This window comes from Silurus aristotelis, assembly GCF_946808225.1.
Source record: "Silurus aristotelis genome assembly, chromosome: 9".
Taxonomy (NCBI): Eukaryota; Metazoa; Chordata; class Actinopteri; order Siluriformes; family Siluridae; genus Silurus; species Silurus aristotelis.
In genome coordinates, this window is record NC_139582.1 from 9,535,117 (window position 1) to 9,561,557 (window position 26,441).

General features: G+C 38.3%; 1 protein-coding gene across 4 annotated transcripts in view; it reads right to left on the bottom strand.

Annotated features, from left to right (window-relative positions):
• fto (FTO alpha-ketoglutarate dependent dioxygenase) overlaps nucleotides 1-13,273 on the bottom strand; it is a 172,671-nt gene extending 159,398 nt beyond the window's left edge. For 3 of the 4 annotated variants that reach the window (XR_014535146.1, XR_014535147.1, XM_083550898.1), the window contains exon 1: nucleotides 13,132-13,272. Coding sequence is in view for 1 of the 4 variants with exons in the window: in XM_083550898.1 (XP_083407024.1) it covers nucleotides 13,132-13,173 (42 nt within the window). In the remaining 3 variants the exon portion in view is untranslated. Of the gene's footprint in view, nucleotides 1-13,131 lie in introns of all 4 variants that reach the window. The other variant, XR_014535148.1, reaches the window with a different exon arrangement.
• Between the last annotated feature and the right edge of the window lie 13,168 nt (nucleotides 13,274-26,441).

Here is a 26,441-nt window from a genome sequence, read left to right on the forward strand (position 1 = left end):
CGAAGACATTAGTGAGGAAAGTAAAAGTTCGAGAAAGGAAAACATATGGGTGCAATGGTTGAGTTTCCGCAGAATTTTTAGCCGTACGCTGTACGTGTGGTGGTGAAAAACTATCCACGTGATCTCTATTTCTTGTGTCCTTTCCAACTTTTATAGCTGGTGTTGTTGTCTGTGCAGTATATTTCAGTGACAGGTTACCGGGAGGCAACAATAACCACCATCCGTCTCAATAAAAGCCGCATCTATCATAAACAACAGGAAGCTACTCCATTTACTCCATTAGCTGCCATAAAACAAGTCTATAAAGCAGACTTGGCCTGTTCCTCTGTCTAATGCTCACAGGTGGATCGTGGCCTGCTCAGGATTTCCTAGCTGGCATGAGCTCTAAACTGCGCTCCTCTGTAGCTGGCATGCTCTCGCGTTCTCTTATATTCGGCAGGGGGTATGACGTGGTACTGCCCCGTCTCCTGCCTGAGGCTCTGACCCACACGCCAGGTACTTACAGTCACTTTCATTCTCTTCCCATTTATAGAAACGAACTTATGATGTACAAATTAACAGTTAGCATTTACAGCACCTTGTGAAAAAGGCCTCCTGTAGCTGGAGCCAGCAAGGGCTTTCGGTCCAGCGATGGGAAGCAGATGTCAGGCAAAAGCCCCGCCGTTTCCCTTTAAAAGAAAAGGTGAGCTGTTACAGAGGAAAATAAATTCGCAAATAAACAGCCAAGAGTGGGGCCTCGATGTGTGCCAGAGCAGGTGGGGGAAAAAAAAAATACTACAAAGAACTGCATGAGAGGCTCTGTGAAATATTTATACTCGCTTTTACAGCAGCGGTATTGAATTCTCAATTCTGATTCGTCAGAAGTTGTTGATTAGTTTTCGAATAAAATAAAAGCAACTTTAGCTGTAGATCAAAGAGAAACTCGCTGGTTAAAACTCTGGACTTTCAACACGAATGTTGTGAGTTTAAATCCCAGCACCAACAAAGCTGCTACAGCTGGGCCCTTGAGCAAGGCCCCAAACCTGAGTGAAGTGAGAAAGCTGGAAGCCTCTCTGGATGATGGGTCGTTCATACGCCATAAAATGTAAAGGACATAGCGAGGTCATTGTAAGGCACGGCTTAATAAAATAACAATGTGATGTGTTTGGTAAGCAAATTCTAAACCATTTGACTATCAGATCACTTTTAACAGTGAGAGTTGCTCCAAAGCAGCTGGACAGAAATAAAGAGCTTATAAAATGAACATTTTTATGTTAGTGCCGAAATGATCTTAACGGACAAAAACCTTTTCTATACTTTTTCAGTGCCAGAGCTTTTTCATTTTTGACGTTTTCCGTCAAAAGTCCTCAATCTTCATGACAAGCTGTGTTTTTCTTTTGTTTTGAAGACAGTCTCATAAAGAACCTATTGTCAAATAGTCATCATCTCCAAACTGATAACAGGAACTTGCTCCGAATAAGTTACCCAACTTTAAACGTGACTATAAACAGGCAAACAGTGCAGATGCATTTGCAAGGCTTTGTGAAAGATGCTGCTGTAGAGTACAAGTACAAGTGGAATAAAGTACTTTGAAAAAGAATTCATTTGTGTTAGAAACACAATCACTGCGTCACTGCAGAATATTATTTTGCACTGAAATCACTGCTGTTAGAAACAAAAACCGCACCAAAGGTCAGAAATGCTAAAGTAAGAATGAAATATAAGTGATATATTAGAGAAATTGATTATTGTGTAAAAGAAGATGAGTCCAACTCAAACACATAAAATGCACACACACACACACACACACACACACACACACACACACACACACACACACACACACACACACACACACTAATACACTCATACACACCCAGCAGATAAACCATCCATGTCTATGGTACTAGATCAATCCTGTGTGTATTCACTAGTCCTCTGGGATGCTCCTATGCTTACTGAGAGTATTGATTATTGACTGTATATTAACACCGATCACGACAATGCTGACAGATGAACTCTAGTTGGACAGGGCAGTGAGGACAGTAACTCACTAAGGTTGACATTTTTCATGTAGCTCTCTGTATTTTCACTTATATTTAACAAAGTGCCCCCTGTGCACGTGCACACAGTCTGTCTGAACAAAAAATAAAAACGAATTAACTGCGTGCTATGAACTGGAGTAGGGTATGTAATTATTAAATCTAAAAAAATACATCTTGTGAATACAACATGCTGCAAGTTTGGGAATAATCTATATATATATATATATATATATATATATATATATATATATATATATATAGAGAGAGAGAGAGAGAGAGAGAGAGAGAGAGAGAGAGAGAATGAGAGAGAGAGAGAGAGAGAGAGAGAGAGAGAGAGAGAGAGAGAGAGAGAGAGAGAGAGAGAGAGAGAGAGAGAGAGAGAGAGAGAGAGAGAGAGAAAGAGAGAGAGAGAGAGAGAAAGAGAGAGAGAGAGAGACAGAGAGAGAGAGAAAGAGAGAGACAGAGAGATATATTTGCAGTCCATTGGCTCTGTATGTTTACTCTGCACAATGACTTTAATCTAATATAATCGGACAGGGTGCAGGACAGGGTGCAGGACAGGGTGCAGGACAGGGTGCAAGACAGGGTGCAGGACAGGGTGCAGGACAGGGTGCAGGACAGGGTGCAGGACAGGGTGGGGTTGTTTGAGGTTGTTCTGCAGTTAATGTGTGTGAAGATTTTGTTATGATGTTACGCCACAACACAAGTCGGACTCCTGTTTACTCTCCTGTTTACTCTAGAGAGAGAAATTACAAGTTATAATAATCTGTGACTATACATTTGTTTGAACTATCATTGTAAAAATTGTCATTGTCAAAATAACATTGTATAAGAACGTTTTATAACATCTTTTCAAAATAATATTTAAATCAATACACAATTGTACTGACTTATTATATTTATTATATTATATTTTTCCACTATCGTTTTTTTTTTTTCTTCAAAAAAAAAGCAGCTGATATCATGACCAGACTGAAAATTCACCTCTTAAAAACAACTGTTCCAATCACATATTTCTTTTTGGCAAAGATTTTGTTTTGTTGGCAGTTTATTTCCAAACCCATATATCGTGATGCATAAAATTTTCCATGATATCATGATAATCGAATGATATCTATCACCCAATCCTTAAATGTATACAAAGTTTAAAAGGGTTTCACTAATTAAGGGAAATGTTAAGGAACCCTGTCTGATGTGGTAACCCTCTGTTTTATGGTCCTCCAGAAAACTTCTTCAAGATGTAAAAGCCAAAAAAAAAAACATCAATGCATCTAAATATAACATTTTACCCCATAGGAGTGCACATGCTCGCTCATTCTAATGACAGGTGCCAATAATTTTAAATAGAATACAACGGCATTGGAAACACTTCTGAATGTTTTCGTTTCCTCTCTTCGCTCTGTTGTTAGGATGTTGAGTAAACCTGGTGCTCGGGAAAAGCGAAGCGCGGAAGGAAAACAGCTTTAAACCTGGAACTGTGTTTGTGTGATCGGCTACTCACTAGGCGCGTGTATGAGCGTGGCACTTAGCTAAGAGAATAAAATATCACTGTCATTATGTTAGCTCCTTCAGCAATATCCATATTTCCGAAGGACCATGAATAATAAAAGATATGGGTCTGAATTTTAAAGACCTGTACATAAGTCATGGTAGAGGTTTGATCCCCCGCAGTGTATAGAAGCCTCGCGACAGACAAATCAAGCTAAGTCCACATAAGGGATCAATGCGAGCACCACAGGCCCCAGGGTCGCCCTATATTACACCACAAACTTCATATTCACTCATTGATTTGCTTTTCCAAATAGTATATCACTAAACTCCGATGGGATCCAAGACAGAAGCGGAGGCCAGGGTCAAGCATAGCACACACTAAAACACACACACACACACACACACACACACACACACACACACACACACACACACACACATATATATATACACGCACGTTAGCCGAATATTGATGGCCAAGCAGAAAGAAATGACTAAATATCCAGATCAATAACTAGTTACCACCACGACAGGCAGCAAGATGGAGATATATAAATATACATCTTTATGGCTACGGGAGCATTCATAATGAGAGGCTTGAATGAGTGCTCCCCTTAAGGTAAAGCGTTTGATTAGTGCCAGAGCAGAGGTTAGCGCTGGATGTGCTGATACAGAGGGGAGGAAATATTGGAGAACACTAATTGCGAAAGTTTGCACTGAGCAATCAGGGCGGCATGGAGGACTGCTGCACCCAAGTGAGAGCTCTTCCAGTCGTGTTAATCGAACTGTAATCCGTTAAGTGATGCCACTCTGAACTTCCCAGGATGACACGCCAAAGGCTAAACATGGTGCAGGAGCTCCAGCAGTATTCCTATGCAAAAATGATAGCAAGTCGCCGAAAACACACATTTGAAGCCTGCTCAGTTATGAGGCATTATAGCTTTTCATTAAGTCGGCGGATTGTATCATAGACTCTATAGTCAAAAGTATTGGGACATCTGACTTCCAGACATGGGTTGTAATTTAGAGGCACGCTGCATTTGAATGTAGTAGAATTACACTTTCGGTTCAACTTTAACTAAGAGACCCAGCAAGACAATGTTGCTTCTGGAAGATACGGTTTCCATGATTTGGAGTAGAAGATCTTTAAGTGGCCTGTTAAAGAGCTCTGATCTCAATCCTATTGAACAGTTTTGGAGTGAATTGGAACTCTGACTGCACCCTAGGCCTCCTACACCCTCACCAGTTCCTGACTTTACTAACACCCTTTTGGCTGAATGAGCACAAATCTCTACAAGAACACTCAAAATCTCTACAAGAACACTCAAAAATCTCGTGAAACATCCTTTCCCGGAAGAGTGGAGGTTATTAGAACAGCAAAAGGAGACGATTTTGAAAGAGGATCTCACATATGACACATACAGTCAGATGTCCACAAACAACATATAGTGTTGCCTGAAGTAACATTATGGGAAAGTATCTATGAAAAACAAGCTAAACAATCATCCATTGCTTGTTCCTAAGTATGTCCTGTAGCTTCAAAATGAATAAAACAAACCCTTATTTGCTACATTTATAAAAACTGGAATTTTCGACTACATATTATTGTATTGAAGCTGTTTGTAACGGTGCCTTGAACCTAGAAATCATTCGAGTTAAGAGATTTTGTAAATTCCTGTAGCAATACACACTTTCGAGTTCCTACAGGAATACACAAAAAAGTGACGTCGTGTAATAACATCTTAAATTGTGGCTATACGGAATTTGACTATACAGAAAGTTACTATGTTTGGTCATTACACTCCTATTACAAAACAGCACGGCGTAATTGCACATGTCAGAAAAGCCAAACAAAGAGCTGGTACGCAGTCAGCTGAGCCTGTCCTTATTTACAGCACAAGGTCATTAGTGAAGACAGCAGCTCCCTCATTACTTCAGCTCAAACACTGACCAGCCATAAAAAGCCAGGAGACCAGATAATTCCTTAGTCCTTAATTAAACAAACCGTACTGCTTTTACTTAATCACTGTGTACTATTATCCTTCGGAGACTTGCTGCTCTTTAAAATCAAAGTCAGCGCTGAGTGTTTTTAATCACGGATCCCCATTACCTTGTTCTATTCCCAACGTAAAACAATCCTAACCATGCTTTACCGATTGCACTCCAGCCTTAATCATTTCCTATGCTTTATCCATTTCAATGATTTATTTATTTTAAATGGCATTAAATACAACCCACCTTATCATTTCTGTTTGTTTTTTAGATCTTTATATCTATACACTTAATCATGCTCGACTGCACTTCCCTGCCTGCTATTTTCTTAGTTCTTTTTTCCCTTTCTTGCAAAAATAAAACCATCCCAACGTTCCCCCTCCAGCCCTAAATCAGAGTGGACGAGGGAATGGGTTAGCAGGAGAGGGAACAGACAGAGGCCCCATGTGGTAAAGGCCACGGTGAGCTGTAGCTTTCGGCAACGCTGACAGGATTGACATGTCATTGTGGCAGCAGGTAATGTGTGTGTGGATTAGCGGTATGATGGCCTGATCAATACTTGCTGCTGCGGCCATTAGGAATGCAGCAGGAAGTCCCCCCTCTGCTCTGCGGTAATAAAGCACGAGTGTCGAGCTGCTACTTCATTTGCTACCTCCATTAGTGTAATGGTATCATTATCAGCTGGGGCAGTATTTTTCTAACCCTGCTCCACCACCTTGTTTCCCCTCTCCTTTCTCACTCTTTATGGACAGGCCGCCTGATGAAATCTGGAGGTTTACGGAGCATTACCACCCTTGATCCTTCTTCGTCTCTCCTTTTTGTCATTTTCCAATGTAGAAGTGTCTGCCTGCACGTAGTTGGTTTTTATGTATTCCTGAGTGTGCTTTACGCCAACAGCATGCACTATTTCTCTATTATAGAGTCATTAATAGAGGCCGGCCACGTGCCGGGTAATGGAGGGAGGGTATGGCGGAGAAAGCTGCTGATTAGGCCGAAAGTGACACCGCTCCACGCTAAAACATCGGCTCCGACACGACAGCGCCTGGACGCAAGGGCCCGTAAATCGTTAGCTTTACACTAATTTACAGGGAGCCATTTTAGCAGGGAGGGGAATCGATTAACCGAGACGGGCTGTGTGGTCACATAATCAGCCTGTAGCCGGGGCTAGTTGTTAATTTAACAGAATTGCCAAGGGGAACACAAACCATTTTAATGAGTGTTTAGGAATTAAATAGCCTAAACGGCTTGCTCCGGCAAACACACGAGCCTAGAAAGCCAATGAGCCAAAGCCAGTTCGACTAATAGGAGAAGAGGGGGATGAAATAAAAAAAAAGGGGGGAAATAAATAAATAAATAAAGCTCCGGAACATCTGGCAACCCTCTGCTGTCATTACTTATAGTCCAGTCAGGTGAAAAACTCCTTTATCTTTCCTTCCTCAACCTTCTTTTTTGTGTCAAAAGCACATTTCATCACAGGACAAGGTTATCCTGTCAACAAAGCATCAAATGAAGTAGTGGATCCTTCACCGGTTACATGTGCTATGATACAGTGTGTGTGTTTTCCACATGGTTAAGAAATCGAAACCACTGTTTTAATGCAAAAAACACATCCACGGCCCTGTCTGTACATGGAACAGCGTGTCCAATAAGCGGTATTTATAGTAATCTACTTTAATTGAGCCTCAGCAGGCAGCCGGCTTTGTAGAAGTCAAAACCGGTCGCTTTGTCCGGCGCTTTTTAGATCAAATAATAACGCTGACTGGATTTCTATGGGTAAAGGGCCGTGTAAGGGCACTTCTTAAGCGATGAAGTCATCCGTTAATAGTCTATTAGCCAACAACATGCCGTTTTTATGGTACAGGATGATAATTAGAACAGGCTTTTCATCATGCATGTGCGCCACATATGTGTAGGAAATCCCTGCAAAGCTGAATCGAGGACAAGGCGTTTTTAGAAGGAAGGGGGAAAAAAAAGCTTTAAAAGACAAATCGTTCACAGTCTCTTCTGAGACATGCGAAAGGACACGCCAGGTTACGTCCAAGTGGCTGAGCAATAACAGCAAACATGTCTTCGTTTAAGACTACAGCCTGTGTCCACACTTATTACTTATTATGATAAAGTAGAGCAGTTTTTCCCTGTAACAAGCTGCAGGCAGAAAACCCAGTCCTCTGATTTGACTATTCTGTGGTTTTTCAGCCATTTGGACATGGAGTCATGGAGTTTTTTCCCTTTCCTTACGTCTTTTGTTCGTCAGGAGAAAGAAAAGGAAAAAGAGGGTATTTGTTCTTAAGAAAAAGAGCAGAAAGGTGATCGAGCGAGAAAGAATTGACAAGGATCTGCATGGATCTGATTATCTGATCTCTGTGGGGTTTTTCTTTCACCTCCTTCGTTCTGTAACTTCACTGCGATCAGAACTGACACCCTGCTCTCAATTCTTTACTTCTGCTCTCAACTCTTCACCCAGGAACTTTGAAATGTCATGCTGTACGGCAAACGTTACCGCATAACGCTTCAGGATGAATAATCGGATGAAGCTCTGGTGCTCATATAAGACCACTGTGCTCAAATTTAATTTCTGGGTCAATATTAAAATATATTTCTATAAAACTTGTACATTCTCAATTCAGTCCTATCTATTTAAGATATACTTTTATTTGTCCCACAGTGGGGGGATTTCTGAACTCTTACTCCACCTAGAAACGTAAAAACATAAGAAACTTAAAAATATTTAAGCAGGGAATTTGTACATTAATTTCAGGAATGGTACTTTCCTGATCCACCACTGCATAGCACACACTCATTCACATCTAGGCACCATTCAGAGTCACCCATCCACAAATCGGCATGTTGTCTGTAGTTGGAACCAGAGGACCGTGAGGAAACCCAAACAGGACACTGGAGAACATGTTAACCACAAAATGCAATGAAAAAAGGAAACCCTTATACTTAATACAGATTTTTTATGCCTTCTATTCACATAAACAAGCAGGTTACCTTCAAAAAACTTCAAACTTCTCAATGGTATCAGGACATGACAATGGCAACATTATTATTATTATTAAATTAACATCTGTCCATTTTTCATACCAATGAAAGAAACAAGCAGGTCCACAAGCACAATAAACTTCTTTATAAAAGAACATAAAATGCTAACTAAAAGGAAAATACTACTTCATATCTATGACTTCAATCTCACACCCCTTACAAAAAACGAAGCAAAGGGGGGAAAAAAATATTACAACGAGGTGGAGCTCGATTAGAGGCCTGGACTGACAATGACATCAACAACAAATGTTACATGTTTTTGTCCATGCTGTCAACATGGCTTTCTGACAGACTGCATATGAGCAAAGTGTGATGGAGCGGCGTGATTGAGCTGAAAAACATGCTGCAAATACGACACGTATTTAATAAAGGCTTTTTTCCAATTTTACAAATACAATTTTAAAAGCACATGATCCTAATATTAACGCTTGTATGCAATCAGTATATATAAAGCTAAACATACATATACATATACCCACATATACAAAGCTCTTAGTTTTAGTCCCTCATAGAATTATAAAAAAGCATCAAAAAAATCTAAGACATTAAAAAACGTTTGTAATCAAGAGTTTCGACTGCAATTAAGATGCGCTGATCCAATACAAACTTGATCAATAACTTGTATCAGAATTAGGAAACTGTCTGAGCGGTTTCACAGATTTTTTTATTATTGTGCTTTATCGTTTCACATTGTTTGCGAAAAGAAAACTGGCTCAGTTACTGTGGCATGAGGATTGGATATTGAAATATCAGATACTAAACTGTGTGGCATTCCCTATGTAGGAGCAGGATTTCATTTATTTAGCGAATGTTAATGATCATAAAGTCCTTATTCCCAGCTCCATGCATTTGATTTAATACATTTATCCGATTTGTTCGCATTCCGAGGTGTCGAAGGGCAGACAACTTACTGTCCTATTTAGCGCTACAGAGATATTACTGCTCCCAGTGGTCAAAAATGAGAACTGCAGACATTTTTGGGGTAGAAATCACCCTGTCTCATGTTGAAGTTAAAAGTAGCAAACTGAACAGATAATAGTCTTGCCAGATTAAGCTAGTCTAGGAATACTGTGACGCCATTAGGATCTTGCACAGGTAATGATTATGTCGCACAAGCCACCGATCAGCCAGTACAATAAGACCACCGGACTAATATTGTGTAGGTTCCCATATGCTGTCACAACTACACCTATTGGGGCAAGACTTCTGTAGGTATGCTAATTTTTCATATTCCTTAAACCTAAACAATGTTTGCTATGGGGTCCTTCTTAATGAGGCCAATGCCATTAGAGAATACTGTTGTCATTAAGGGGTATACATGGTCAGCAGCAAAGTACGGGTAGAGGGGTATGTCACAATTATCAATCCATATAACCATTACTGGTTCACCTGTTGTCCTTCAATGGACCACCTTTGGTAGTATCAAACCATTGCATACAATTTGCTCTAGAGTTGCTCTGACTCAAATTCTTATGATAGTCATAAGAATTTGGTTAAAGTCTCAGATCTTTACCCATTTTTATGCTTCCAAAGCATTAATTTTAGAGCTGACTGTTCAATTGCTGCCTAATATATTCCACCCCTTGACAGGTGCCATGGTAACAAGATAATCAAGTGTTATTGACTGCATCCATCAGTGGTTTTAATGTTACGGCTGATCGGGATATACGGCATAGATTTTGACAGGAAAGGTGGATTACGGAGCAAATAAGGTCCATGCAACAGAAAAGGATGTGATTATGGAGGTGTGGAAGAGGATCCCAGCAACAACCTGTGCAGCTGTGGTGAATTTCATGCCCAGGAAGATTAAAGCAGTGCCAGATAACAATGGTGCTCACACACATTGTACACTTTAGACACAGTTCACATGTTCACTAAGGGTGTACTTACTTTTGTTGCCAGTTATTTTAATAAACTCATGGTTTAATAAAATACTCAAAACTCACGGTTCGGTACGTTCCTCGGTTTTTCAATCACGTTTCGGTTCAATTTCGTTACGGTCAGGAGGAAGAAATGCAAAACATAACACTGCTCGTCATTTCTTCATCAATGTGGTTTATTATTATTAAGATTTGTGAGCAACAGTTTACAATTTGAAACCAATTTTAAATAAAATGCCTGCTTGGTTAAATAATATATTAAAAAAAATTCTATTATACAAATAAAATAAAATTAAATCAAATTAATGCAACACACATTTTTATTAAATTGATTAAATTTAGTAATCGAATAATTTGGCCCTAATTAAATTGATTAAATGGAACATTTTTATTTAATATTTATTACACTCTATTTGGGTAACACAGATGTGTATGTGTTTAATATTTAATATTTTATTTTCAAAAAATATGATCTACTTAACTGTTTCTCTTAATTTAGCATACTAACATATGTTCCATCCTTCATTCATTCACTCCCTGGATATGTGGAAGTGTCAGGTTTTTCTGAGAGAAATTCTTAAAGCTGGACATCAATAGTGTTAGCATTAGCAGCTAGCCACTTCCTGCTTAGCAGCTAACATCAGCACTATGGATTCTTTAGCATTTTCATGCATGCGCAAAACAAATCTTATTTCCAGTACAGAGTGAGTAACCACAGTGACACTGTGCTAACTCTAGATTCTTTTTTTATACCCTGGCAGTGTTGTGTATGTTTTCAAGTCTAATAATCGCAATAATAATAATAATAATAATAATACAAATAATAATGCGCTCAAAGTGCGAGGCAGAGACTAAACAAAATTGAAGTTCATCACTTAATATATTCCTGAGGGAACTCAAATTTTAACCATGTTCCACACGGAAAAAGTATACATGTGGAAAGAGAGAGAGGGAGAGAGAGAAAGAAAGAGAGAGAGAGAGAGAGAGAGAGAGAGAGAGAGAGAGAGAGAGAGAGAGAGAGAGAGAGAGAGAGACAGAAAGAGAGAGTAAGAGAGAGACAGCCATAGAGAAAGAGAGAGTGTGTGAGAGAGAGAGAGAGAGAGAGAGAGAGAGAGAGAGAGAGAGAGAACGAGAGAGAGAGAGACAGAAAGAGAGAGTAAGAGAGAGACAGCCATAGAGAGAGAGAGAGAGTGTAAGAAAGAGAGAGAGAGAGAGAGAGAGAGAGAGAGAGAGAGAGAGAGAGAGAGAGAGAGAGAGAGAGAGAGAGAGAGAGATTTGCAGTCCATTGGCTCTGTATGTTTACTCTGCACAATGACTTTAATCTAATATAATCGGACAGGGTGCAGGACAAGGTGCAGGACAGGGTGCAGGACAAGGTGCAGGACAGGGTGCAGGACAGGGTGCAGGACAGGGTGCAGGACAGGGTGCAGGACAGGGTGCAGGACAGGGTGCAGGACAGGGTGGGGTTGTTTGAGGTTGTTCTGCAATGAGTGTGTGAAGATTTTTTATGATGTTATGCCACAACACGAGTCGGACTCCTGTTTACTCTCCTGCTGCTTTTGAAAAACACACAGTGATCCATGTGAAATACTCAGAATGCAGAATGATGTGCTGATTGGTTATTTTACATCCGGGTCGTTTAAGAGCAACATAAAGCTGAATAACTCCAAACAGAAGATGGCAAGAAATTAAGCATAATATTTAATATTTCACATTATGAGCAAAAACAATTGTAAACACTTATTTCATCAGTTGTTGTTCATTTTTAAACCCAAAAAACAAAATCAACAGAAGACACACGGACCCGAAGTCTCGCTAATAAACAACTGTTTCATTTTCTTGTTTTGGGATCGAAGACATTCACTCATGGTTTTATCAGTCTGGCAGTGGGGGCAAGTGAGGGACATGTTTAGTTTTCTTCGCCCCGAAATCACACAGCAAATTATTTTCTTATTGGTTTTACACATTTGGTGATGCAGTGACAAGATGATGATCTGTTTAGTGACAGTTTTTCAAAAAGGATCAATAATTCAGTACTTTATGGATTTCTGACAAAACCTGATTGATATTAAGTGTAGAATAAAGAGGGATAACCGGAGCAGTGGGAATAATGGAAAATAAATGGTAATAATGGCAACTGGAATGAAATCATTAAAGTCTTTTTAAAACAAAAATGGTAGATTACATGATTACATGAAGACTTTTCTCCCTTCAGATTGCGTTTTAAAGGGTTGCTGCAGATATCTGAAGGGATGGATGTTACTGTTTAGTGCTGGATGAAAGAAAGAGCAATTTTATCCTCTGTTTTCATTCATTGTCACGATTATTTCTCTACGATCTCTGATCTCTCAACAGTCCATTCGCAGCTGTTTGCCAAACTATACTGAACAACCAAACAACACAAAGATATTGTACAGGGCGATCTCGCAGTATGTACTTTTTCTAGCTTTTCAGCATTCAAAGGTTGGAAGATCTAATAATAACAAATAAACCAAATAAAATAAAACATGGAAAACGCCAGTAAGGGGAGACGCGCAGGCTTGGAAAAGCTCCTGCATACAGAGAAGCTGAGCATGCAACTGCATCGTGGACACGCGCGCACACACGCACACACACAAACCGACCCATACACACTCCTCAGCATCTCTGCAAGTGTGTGCGTGCTGTCGGATTAACTGAGAGAAAAGTACAAGCGATACCTTTCTCCTCTTTTCCCTCTCACTGTCATCCGATCTCTTCATGTTCCTGGAGCACTGTTTACACTGCCTCGAGTTCGCCACGGCGTCGGCGCGGGACTTGTAGTTCGCATCCACTTCCGCGATCCTATTAAAGTCCGCATTTTTGTGATAATTAACCTATATAACTACGAGCACATTTTTGCGAAATTGATGCGAAATGTACAAGTGTGGTGTTGCATAGTTGTTTGTTTGCCTCCCACGTCGTAGAAATTCACACAGATTCCGACCGCGTACTGCATTTCCCAGGTGTCTTGCGGCACCAAGACGTCACGCTCAGATTTTTTAAACCGGAAGCCGGAAGTATGCCCGTTCTTCACGCTTTGCAAAGTGTAGACGTTATGAAAGTGATATGAAAGTGTGAATGTCATGTTTGAATAAAATTAAATAAAGTGTAATTGAATTCAAATAAAATAAAATGGTTTCATCTGAACATCTCGGTATAAATATGTAAAATAATGTCTGTATGTGTTGATTGTGTGCTCTTTTATTATTATTATTTTTTAATATAATTTTTTTTGTACTGAAAAATCCATTATTCTTTAGTAAGTCCTTTATCCTGCTGAGGATGGCAGTGGATCCGGAGCCTATCCGGGAATCTGGGCCGGATTGAATGCCAGTCAATTGCTGGATATCACACACACGCAATAATTCACACCTAGGGCAATTTATCATTGCGAATTCACCTGCCAGCAAGTTTTTGGAAATTCAGAGAACAATACCCAGAAAAAGCAAACCAAGACAGTAAACCGAGCTCAGGATCAAACCCGGTAATCTTGACCCTGGAGCTGTGACCTGGCATCATCGCTGAATGCTGCCTCTGCTCAGTCATGCCACCCTGCGACAAACAAAGTCATATTATACAAATACTTCAAATCGTACGTTACATGATATGCACACACGTCATTTTACTTTAGCTTCAGTAGGTTTCAAATCAGAAGCAGGACTTTGCAGCTCGTATAAAATACAATCATTCTTTGAACATATTCCAGCAATGAGTCTTGCCAAGTCTCTTTCAACTCTTCACAGATCGCAGCCAGGTGCTTCACAGCCAGAAACTCCACGAAGAATTGCTGTGTGCATTTTTCCCACACACAACACTTTAAACTGTGAAAAAATATGTAGGAACATTTCGGTATGTATCAAATGAGCACACATTGTGTGTGTGTGTGTGTGTGTGTGTGTGTGTGTGTGTGTGTGTGTGTGTGTGTGTGTGTGTATATGTGTGGGGTGGGGTGGGTTGGAAGGACAGCAGATACCTCATAATCTTTTTTTCTGAGTGTTGAAAAGTGCTCAGGCAGTTATTCGTTTCAGCTGAAGACAAAAAAAGCACGTCTGCGAAAGACATAAGCCGTGGCCCCCTTCTGTGCTGAAGGTTTGAAAACACCTGTTACATATTACCATTACAGGCTTTGATCAGTGTCTTCATTAGACCTCTTTGTAATCTCTTTTCTTTTATGGCACGCTTGACCAAGGCCAGGCGGGTACGTTGATTTAACACATGTGTTCCTTTCACCTGTCTTGTAAAAAGCTCAAAGCTCTCGTACGTTCAAAGATCTCGGTGTCTCTGGCATCCTATCGCAATAAACGGCAAGGCTCGTTTGATTCCTATTTATAACCTACATTTCCTCCTTTCTCTTTTCAGCCTCAGAAGAAAGGATCTGTTTGAGAAATACCTAGTCCAAACCGAATCCATATGCATAAAAGAACATATAAAGTGTGTGTGCGTGTGTGTCATAGTACTTTCTCGTGTTTAGCTGTAAGGAAGTTGTTATTCTGTTACCAATTTTTTTAACATAGTAAAGTTCACGACTGTTAATTCTGCTCGTCTCGTCTCAATCTGTGATCTTGTACGGTTTATGTTCCAAATATTACAATTGTCAATCATGTGGAGTCTGCATGTCTTGTCGAGTGTCCTGGACTTTGTGAGCCGTGGATCGACCCCCGTCTTTTCTGCGTCCGATCTTTACAATGCTTTATGTTCAGAAACCTCTGTTTTGCTCATATATGGCACTTGCTTGAACAAAAAAAAAAGGCAAAGAGGGAAAAAAACGACCTTCTGTAGCCCATCAAATCCTCCAACGTCTTTTGTCTGGCCAAATTTCTGTTCCCACTTTACATTGCAGGAGATGTTTTGCGTTACTGCACATTGCATCACCGCAGGATGACCCTCTCATGAGGCTGTGTTCTAGCCATTGATGATATAATGAGCGTATAAAAATATAGAGAAGGAACAAAGCAGCGAACAAACGCGAATGGACGAAATCAAAGGTGAAACATGCTTGTAGCAGGAAACAGAGTCTAAAGCAGGCCATTGTAGAGATTTATATTGGAAACAGACTTAAATTTGCCTACTATAATGATAGACTTCCCCTGTGGGTTTTTTTTTTAAATAGGGCCACCTATGCTTTATTAATATATCACCATATTGTGATGTGGTTTCTTCAAAAGAAGTTGGAGATTCCAGAAAAACAAGCCAACATTGTCCAGTAGCATTAGCGAATCTCAGGGTCTTGCCTTGAAAAGCAAACTCTTACGCCACATTCTACCCACAATGGACTTGGAGACAATGAGAGTGATTTTTTATTTGTATTAATGAGCATGTGGAGTGAATGTGTCTCGGCTGTACCCTAACTTTTCAATGCTGCACCATAGGAAGCTGTTATTTGTCAGTACTGTAAAGCAGATTGCTGCCCAGTGGTTTCCATTAACATCAAAGCTCCCTTCACTGGCAGTAATAGTTATATCAAAACCTGAACTCCATTATTTAGCTCCTCCATGCTGGAGTCCCTGGATTGATTACAGTCACAGGGTTCTTTTCTCACTGGTGTTCTATTTTTGGTACGTGGATAATTTTCTAAAAAAAAATCCTCTTTAGTACTGGATGCCGGTTTTTGCTTGAGCGCCGTGTTCATCATATATGATGTGAAGTGACAGATGACAAAGCGTGACTTTTTGCTCCCTGCAAGTCAAGGAACAGAACACAGGAAAAGTGCTTGTGTTTGAGTTCATCTTCCTGTGAAAGTCTGTTTTGCAGGCCAGTTCTGTTCTTTATATATGGTGTTAGTCTACCATGAGCCGCCAGAACAGCTTCAGCGCTCCCTGGCACAGGTTTGTCGAGTCTCTACACTGGCGCCGATGAACACCATGCTGATAAAACAGTCAGTGTTGTAAAGATGGTGGTCTTGAGCGCTGTCTAACACATCACTCAAAATCTCCTGTAGCTGTTTCGTCTGGGTTAAGACCTGGTGAGGGTGAAGTCCATGGCATTTGGTAAAATCTTCAGGCTCCAACCATTCACTGTGTCCTCATGGATGGGGTGGAGTCATCCTGGAAGAGACCATGCCCACCAGAATAGCAATGGTAATGAAGATGAGCAGTCAGAGGAACTTTGTATTGATTTGTAGTGGAACATTTTTCTAAAGGAGTCAAATCATAATGCATGCCTCTTTACAAGTTTACTATATTTGCTAATGACACATTTAGTTTTTCTTTCAGGCACTTTTAAGTGATCCGCTGTGGCGACCCCTAATGGGAGAAGCCGAAAGAAGAAGAAAAAGAAGATTCAGGCACTTTTAAGCAATTTCAATTAGCTGGTATTAGAGTAATTATACCAATATACAGACTTGGTGCACCACTAGGGACGTTATCGTGAATTTTTGATGACTTTAAATAATGCTTGTAACCATAGCGACAACCTCAAGTAGATATTGAAATTAAATTTTTATTCATATCCCTCTACAGAATTTTCTTGTATATTATAATCTTAACAACTCGGAACAGAAAATGTTATTTTGGGGGCTGTGTTGTGGATTAGTTTCCTTAAATGGCTCTTACAGTAAAGCCATGGTTGTCCGTATGTACATATGAGATGTGGGCTTTATTTTTGTTTAATACGGTTATACTGAAAATATTTATCGTTATGTTATTGTACATTATTGTATTTGGCGTGTAATTAGTGTGGTATAGCAGCAAAGCTTTTTCATTAATATTTGTTTATCTGTTTTCCCCCAATATAGAATTATGAATGAACCCTAAGCTATTGCACATTGGAACTAAATGGGTTCTGCTTAATAAATTGCTCCTTGGTCAAAATATAATTTATTGCCTCTCACAATACCTTCTGATAAACAAGCTTCTAATTTGAAGGTTTTAAGATTAACGATCCTGCCGTTTGAAATTCCCGGTGGCCATTTATGTTCCACCAAACTCTAAACTCTGACACGACCTTGTTTGGCCCATGCCACAAAGTGCTGACCGGAGACCATAAAACTGATTCACAAAATACATTCACCACTTAATACATGTAGATTATGCCCCTATAAACAAGGGCTCACACATACACAGACACACAACCACCCACCCACCCACCCACCCACCCACACACACACACACACACACACACACACACACACACACACACACACACACATACCACCACAGCAGAAACGCAGGCAGCCTGTTGTAAGATGTGGTGTACCTCCTCGGCTAGGATCACTTCCAGACGGCATGAGAGGGAAGCATTTCCTCGGCCCTGTGATTTCAATACCATGATCAGGGAGCAGTTTTATTGGTGCGCCATTAAAACGTGAGGTTTGACATACAAAAGGGCCCCTGTTTTCAACCTCATGCAAAAATGGCAGGCTGAAAGACATTATATAAAAGTCTGTATATAGCGAAACACACATCCCCTTGTGCTGAGGGGGAAAAAAATGGAGGTTAGGTGACCATAATTGTCTCTCCTAAAATTGCAACGTTTTTACAACAAGCACCGGAGCGCTTGATTTAAGTCATCTGCTTTTGTTGTCCATGTTCCATGACTGCACAGCACAAGTAGTGGCATATTATCTGATGTGTTTTGAAGAAACTAATTAAATTCCTAAAGCCCTAGATTTTATGTAAGTCAAAACAACTGGCTCAGTTCACCAACAAGAGTCGGCTGTTTACGTTGTTGTTTTTTTGTCTATATACACTATCCTTTGACATGGTTATGACATTATGCTTAATTAAATGCTTTATCCTGGTGAGGGTTGTGGTGGATCTGGAAATACTGGGTGTAACGTGGGAATACATCCTTAAAGGAACTCCAACGCAGTGCAAGACACCATACACACTATTTATATGTTGTAATATATATATATATATATATATATATATATATATATATATATATATATATATATATATATGTATGGATGGATGGATGGATGGATGGATGGATGGATGGATGGATGGATGGATGGATGGATGGATAGATAGATAGATAGATAGATAGATAGATAGATAGATAGATAGATAGATAGATAGATAGATAGATAGATAGATAGATAGATCTGGCTATGAAATGTTATGATGTACTGAATTAATTATTATTATTTAATTGACATTTATATAGTGAGTATGCTACAGGATCTATTTGTCTAATCGTCATTTCCATCCAAAAATCAGTAATGTATACAGATATACAGGAAACATTTCGAACGTTCACCTCGAGGCAGCTCAAAAGCAAGATCTGAACCCACAGGAGAACACAGAAGAGAACCTCAGTACCACACAGTCGGTGTGCTTTGACTTGGCAGGCTGTACAAAGTGGCAACTATTTTTATTGTCATCCAGCTGAACCACAAAGAAACACAACCCACTCAGATCAAAGGCACACACTACACCAACGCTTAAATGCCATAATGCGATCCCTCAGACTTTAATGAATATTAAAAGGCAATGCTTTGAAGCCAAATGTTTTGTGCTCATTTTTATTATGCCTATTTTGTTCCCCAGCATGTTGAATATGTGATGCAAAAGGCCATGGTGCGAGTTTGTATATTTAAAGAAAAAAAAATGTCAACTGTAGATCATATGGCCAAAATGATCATATAAGTGTTGTTCATCCCTATTTTTTATAACCATCTTGTGATCGCCTGAGGCAGTTTTTTATATACTTTTACCAAAATAATCTCTTTAGCATCTAATGTTAATCATGATTCTCTGCATCGAACTGTAATTATAGGAACAGTCTAGAAGACACAATACAATCCATTTGTTAAGATATTCTAAAATACCAGATCTCTGCATTATATTGTAATAACAGGACCATGCTCAACATAATGTAATAATTGGAACATTCTAGAACAGCCAATTCACTCCTTGTTGGCTGCAGTGTAATATGTGGAACATTCTAGAACATCAGACTCCTTTGTGCTGCAGTGTAATAATCTGAACAATCCAAAACACTGCACAATGTACAAATGGGAACTTTCTAGACTAAATGTGCATTATAATATCAATAACATTGTATTCAATAGAGTATAAAAAAATAAATTCTAGAACATGTGTCACACAAAGAGCATTATCATACCACATTATCATCCCATTGCAATAAATAACTTCTACAGACTCTAAAAGGATTCCACCAGGGTTTTGATGAGGTTCAGCTTCACAGTGATCTTAGAACATTACTCACAATATCCTATTTAGTTGCTAGATTGAAACCACCTTAAACAGAACGATTCAGAAAATACCTGATACCTTTGACCTGATATTACAATTTGTGTTGAAAACACCTGTAGACACTTCATTTACTTACTATGTGTATATTATTATTATTATTATTATTATTATTATTATTATTATTATTATTTGTATTATTATATTTATATATATTTTTTTATATAAAATGCACATACTGAATATGTTCTAGAAATTTCTCTTTTTCAATCAACCCAATTATATATTCCTACAATAAACATGTTTTGAAAATGGCTGAACTTGAATTGGTTGAAGAATTACTTCGCTTAGCAAGGAAGGCGTTAAACTCATTACCATCGCATAAACCAGCACCTGCAAGCTAACAATGTTACGATGTTTGACGTGAAACACTAATAAACCCAGACGCTGGATGTCTAAATGGTTCCCTCTGGATCTGACTTTCTCACATAGTGTATAGTTCAGATACTTCTACTATTTTAAATATCCATGCATGGTTTAATCAAATAGATAAAAAAAAGAGAAAAAATAGCCAAAAAAAAGCATGTTTTTATTAAGTGATGGCTGTCCTTTTACCCACACATAAGCTGGGTTTATATGATTTTTGATGTTTGATGTATACAACATAATTTTTTAAATAGATATAGATATTTATATATACAGTATACATTTAAATATACATTTTATACATATAATATTAAAATGTATTTTACTTAACATTTAGATTTATTTAGCAATTTAAAATTGTCTTTATTTATTTGCTTGTTTATTTTTTATTATTTCATATATGAGATTGTCTATGATGTTTTTTTATATATATATTTCTAATACAAAAGTGCATTTGCTTCATAGATTGACTTTATTTTGTCATATATTTTAAATCTTGTTGGTCTTATATTTATTTCTTGCAAAAATTTTCTTGACTGGATATTGTTTTGAGCTATTTTGCTTCTTTTTGTAATTTAAGAAAGCATTGTAAGGATTTCTTGGAACCTCACTTCCTCTCAGTAAATGAAGCTTCTAAAATCCTGCTGTCTCTTGGCTGAAAAGGTCAGCGTAATGAGATCTCTGACACCGCATGTTTTCGCTAGAGCTGCGGCCTCCCCTTCGCTCCGTACGCTGATGGAGTGGCGTTGTCTTTCATTAGTTTGGGTTTGAGGTTTTCAGCAACCACTCGTGCTGGCTTCAAGCGGTATTGAAAGCAGTTTTCCGGCACCGCTAGGCATGTGTTTAATTGTGTGTTTGGTTTGGCCTGGGCTCCAGAGTGGCTTCTGGTTATCCATCGCTTATTAATGGCTTTGATGCCGAAACCCAAAAGCTTCTTGTTTCCATTTAAAGGCTGTTGGTGTGTGAGGCGGATTCAGGGGAAGTATGTTTTGTGTGTGTGTGTGTGTGTGTGTGTGTGTGTGTGTGTGTGTGTGTGTGTGTCTCTGCATGTGTTCAACATGATGCCTTTTATTAACAAACAATGATGAGTTTACTTAGTGGAACTTGTGTGTGTGTGTGTGTGTGTGTGTGTGTGTGTGTGTGTGTGTGTGTGTGTGTGTGTGTGTGCGTGTGTGTATCTGTGCGTTACAAGCATTGTATATATGATATAAATAATATTGTCGTTTATAGCGGTGCTTCTCAAACTTTGAAAAAAGCCAGCTTGATATCCCTAAATATTTATCCCAAAACAGATGTCTTTGAGTGTTTTTAGTTTTCTTTTTCAGTTTATTTTTTTTAAACTAATTCAAATAATCCAATCAGTCAATTATGATTAGGTTGTAAACTCCAGCAACAAAATCCAAGATAAACCTGTTTTTGGTGCTCACTAATCCTTATTTAGAGATGAATCATATTATTAGTAATAATTATGTTCAGTTATTTCTGGGGGGGTTTGTTTCATCTGTATTTTCCCATAGATTTTCCATTCTGTTTAAAAAGAGAAACCCCTATTTAGGAAATGCTTTAATAATACAAACATAGTGCACATTTGATTATTTTCTAAAACCTTTTCTTTTTGTCCCTGGATTCCCAATTCGCCACTGGTTCCAACATTAACACTCTAAAAGAAGACAAAGTTGAAGCCAAGACTGAATGGCAGTTTCTTATAGAGATCACAGTAATCTCAAAGCAAGAAGGACAGCTGGATTACTAACAACATGTACACACATGTTTAAAAAGAAGAATCCAACAGGCCCACCACACATCTAGTGCTAACAATTTTCCGAATTCCAAAAAACTTGTCAGCGTCTAAAACCTTTTGAGGTCATCAAGTGGTTTTGCAAATTACGCCGCGTTGTGCTGAAGGCAAAGATTAATTAAGGAATGTAGAGTGTGGATGTGTGGCTGCACCAAGACACTGAAGAAAAGTGGTGCAAAAAAAAAAAAAGCCATGGCCTTTTAACACTCTGAGATCACACGTCAGGGCAGCCAGAGTCTTCTTTCCAGTGTGGTATCAGGGAAAGCGATTTGGACGGCAGCCCAGAATTTGTGCTTATTTGTCTTTTATAAAAAAGGACAACTGTAGAAGCAGCGCCAAGGCGCCCTTAGGCTCCTGCGATCTGCTGAGGCGGGAGAGTGTCGGGTTTTTGGGGCAGAAGCTCTCAGCTGCTCCCCAGATGTGCTAGCGGTGGGCGTCCGCTGCCTGAACCAGACTCAGATTAGCGACTGTTCTTTTATTTTGTCAGCGCCGATACAGAACACACAATACATTAGTGTGTGTTAAGAGTGGGGGCTCGGCATGGGCCAATAATTTGCAGGTGGCATTCGAATGTTGAATGCGTGACCATGCTGGTGACCACACAGAACGTTCCTCTTATCATTAAAGAGGACGAAAAAAATCGTAACATCACTTTTAACTTTTATGGTGGCCATGGGTTTCATTTGATGTGTGTGTGGGGAACTTTCCTATTTTTTCTTTGTGAAATGGGAATTTCTGGATATTTTCCTATTGTTCCAGAAAAAAAGCAGGGCAACTGAAATGCAAACAGGCATTTCTTTTTTTGTGGGCTTGATCTTACAAGCCAAGACTGATGTCTGCAGCTGGAATAATTGAGAGCTTGTAGAACATTGCTCGTTACACAAATATCTAAACTACAGTGATTACATCACCACGTCTGTCATGTTAAAGAAGTCACCATTCAAAAGCGTGTATACTAAAAAGAAAATCATTCTACATGATGTATTTAAATAAATGGTCAAATTTTCACTTGTCCAATATGTTTATTTACTTTTATTTAATTAATATAACATTATATTACTATGTAAAAGCTGCAAATAAATATAATAAGCAGACCTGGATGCAATATCAAAAGTTAACATTTGCAAATGTTCATATAATTTGCTGATACACATGGTTAAAAAGTGTGTACAGTACAACTCATGCAAATATTTATCTACAAACAAACCTATATATATATATATATATATATATATATATATATATATATATATATATATATATATATATATATATATATATAGGTATATATAGGTATATATAGGTATATATATATATATATATATATATATATATATATATATATATATATATATATATATATATATATATATATATAGGTTTGTTTGTTTGTTTGTTTTTACAGGACATGGGAAGAACATGAGCTATTCCTTAACCCAAACTCAGGACTAAACCAGAGACTGCATCATTATCTCTTTCATGATAATACAAGACCATATGATAATTAAATGGATTATAGTGATTAGTAAAGTTTTTTTTGACAATGATAGAAAGAAATTCAAATTAGAAGGAAGAAATCTGGTGATTACTGATACAAATTTGTTCTTTTTTTTAATATACACATATAAAGTTGGCTATAAATCAAAGACTTGATCTTGCTATTGTTTCACTGCATTGCAAAACTTTTCCCTTTTTTTCAGCATCCAGCGTATTTGATCTCTCTGGGGGTCATTCATCAAAACAGGAAGCTAGATAGCTGTTGATTTCACATGAATATACAGGTACAGTCTCTTAACTTTACATACTGTACATCACACTCTGACTCTGGTAATAGAGATTATTTTTGGGTCAGAATTGCTATTTATTTATCAGTGGTGGACAGTAAGTTACATTATTAGTGTTTTAAGTACATTTTCAAGTGTGTTTTTCAGATTGACAGTTCTGGGAGTGAGAATGTGTTTGGAGTAAGTGTACTTAGACTGTTTGTCTGATCAATAGGCTACTCAAGTAGAGTGGTAAAAAAGTACTGTATTTTTTTCCGGAATAATATTTAAGCAGGGAATTTGTACTTTACTTTAATATGGCAATTGTGTTCTTTGTCCAGAGCTAATAATAACTGTGCAGCTAAAAAAATACATAGCTAAAGTATGTATTTTACTTTACTTACTTTTACTGGGTTAAATGTATTCATATTTTGCACTTTGACACAAAGTAAACTGTTTGTATACTAAAGTAGATTGTGGATAAATTTATTATTTTTTTTTTTTATGTTTTGTCCTGTTGTCATGTGTGTTATTTGAGGTCAAGGTTGAAAGCTATTGCATTATTACATGATAATAGGGTTTTCTTTAGTTTACGGTCTAAGTTTTCTTGGTTCAGCCTCTTTTTGATTCTCAGTCAGGTGTATGGTTTGTGTGTGTGTGTGTGTGTGTGTGTGTGTGTGTGTGTGTGTGTGTGTGTGTGTGTGTGTGGGTGGGTGTGTGTGTGTGTGTGTGTGTGTGTGTGTGTGTGTGTGGGTGTGTGTGGGTGAGTGTGCCTGCATGCAATCCAGACAATGACAGTGAGGCTGACAGTCAGATTGCTAGATCTACTTTGATGACTTCTGTTTGCTTGTAACATCTTTTTAAAATCTAATTTTAAACTTAAAAATAACGTACAATTTTGCTAACATTAATTTCTGCACTTTAATTTTCATCTCTTCTACACATTCTTAAAATTATTAATACCACTATGACCACTAATAATCTTTTTGCTTCCAAACAGAGTAAAAAATAAATAAAATATTGAGACTTAAAATATATAGACTTGCAGATTGTGCAACTAATTCAAGTAAATGGTACTTCTTTTTTGTGAGCTTTTACAAACTAAGCTTAAATTGAACCCAGTAAAGTAACTAAAATGTACATTTTAGGTTTTAGCTGCATATATTAACTACATAGAGCAAATAAGCAAAATTCTAATCACTAGTTTATTTTTTGGTTCATTATGGTAACATTAAGCTAATGTTGGTGGTTTAAATATGCCAGTGTTCGATGTTAGGAGCTTAAAAATGTTCCTCAGCCATTTAGTAATTTCTAATGCATTAGAAACATTGTAAATAGTTTATTCTTCTATATAAACGACATTTAAAAATTATAATGACATGTTCAGGGAGACTTTTCTTAAAATATTTATTCTGGAAGCTTAATTATTTGCTGGTTAGCAATCAAAGTGTTGCTGTGTGGTTGTGAAACAGTAATAACTGGGTAGAAATCAGGCCATGTGTGTAAACAGTAAAAAATAAATTGGTTAGCGAAACAATGGCCATCTCTCATCTCATCCTGAACCACGAATAGCAAACTGTTGACACTTTTGGCCGTTTTAGTTTTGCGGTACATGGTGGGATGATAAACCTGACGCGACCTTTTTTTTCCTCGCCTACATCCTGGGCTTGCGGTCTCATAATTTATCTGTGATTAAAAATTCAAGAGAAGCACTTTGTGCAAACAGTGTGTTGCAAAAAAAAAAACACAGCCATGACGGAGCCTCAGCCAGTGATTAGTCAGCCATGTTGGGAGACGGGAGATGACACAAGGATGGCAGACTGTGTTTTCCTTTTTATAAATCACACATAGGTCCCTAGAGAGTGAGATAAAGATGGGAGCTTTCAAGAAGGGAAATGCTTGATTTAAGGCGTTATTTCAGTAAATTACCCTACGGTCCAACGAGGGTTTAATTGCTAACGTAAAATTATAGACCAAAAACGGCAGTGCATATGTGTTTTGAATGGAGACAGACGTTCGGATGTATTTTAGGGTTTGATGTCCTCATTTGTCACCCCCCCCATCTTGCTCTCTCTTTCTTTTTTCCATGGTTCTTCCTCTGCCTCACCACTTTATATCTAATAGCCAATTTGCTGCATGAGCTGCATGAGCAGACACACGATATCACCTCAGTTAAACTCACACACTTCTAGACATTATTGAGGTCTGATTAGGCCTAGAAAGGCTGACAAATTTACCAATTACACAGATGAAAAGGTGTACGGTTCCTTTTAGACATTACCACGTTAACTTTTATCCGGCGTGAGGTCACAATTCTCTGTTTTTAAACCAATTCCATTTCAGAATCATTTTCCACTTATTATCCTTGGCTGTAAGGAATGAGGAAAAGTGAAGCTGTTGGTGACATAAATACAGCAATGAGCTGTATACATCAGAATATTGGCCAGATTAGAACACAGTCTTTAATCTCTGAATGCCAATGCATGTCTGACCTTATGTATCATCCGACCTCACACTATGCAATCACTCTTTAGTCATGTTTGTGTCTGTGCAAATTTTCATTAGTAAAATGATAATTGATACTGATAATCAGCTGCTCTGAAACACTTCACTACGTACAATACAGCTTTAATAATAACATCACAAAGCTGCTGGATGTTAGACACCTGCTGCTTCTCCACTTTCTGCTTGAGGATGCCCCACAGGTGCTCAATAGGGTTCAGGTTTGGAGACAAACTTGACAACTCCATCACCTTCACCTTCCTCAGCAAGGATCTCGTTAATATGTTAGAAAACTGCCATTCAGCCCAGTTTCTGATTTAAGAGCATCATGTTCTGCTTCA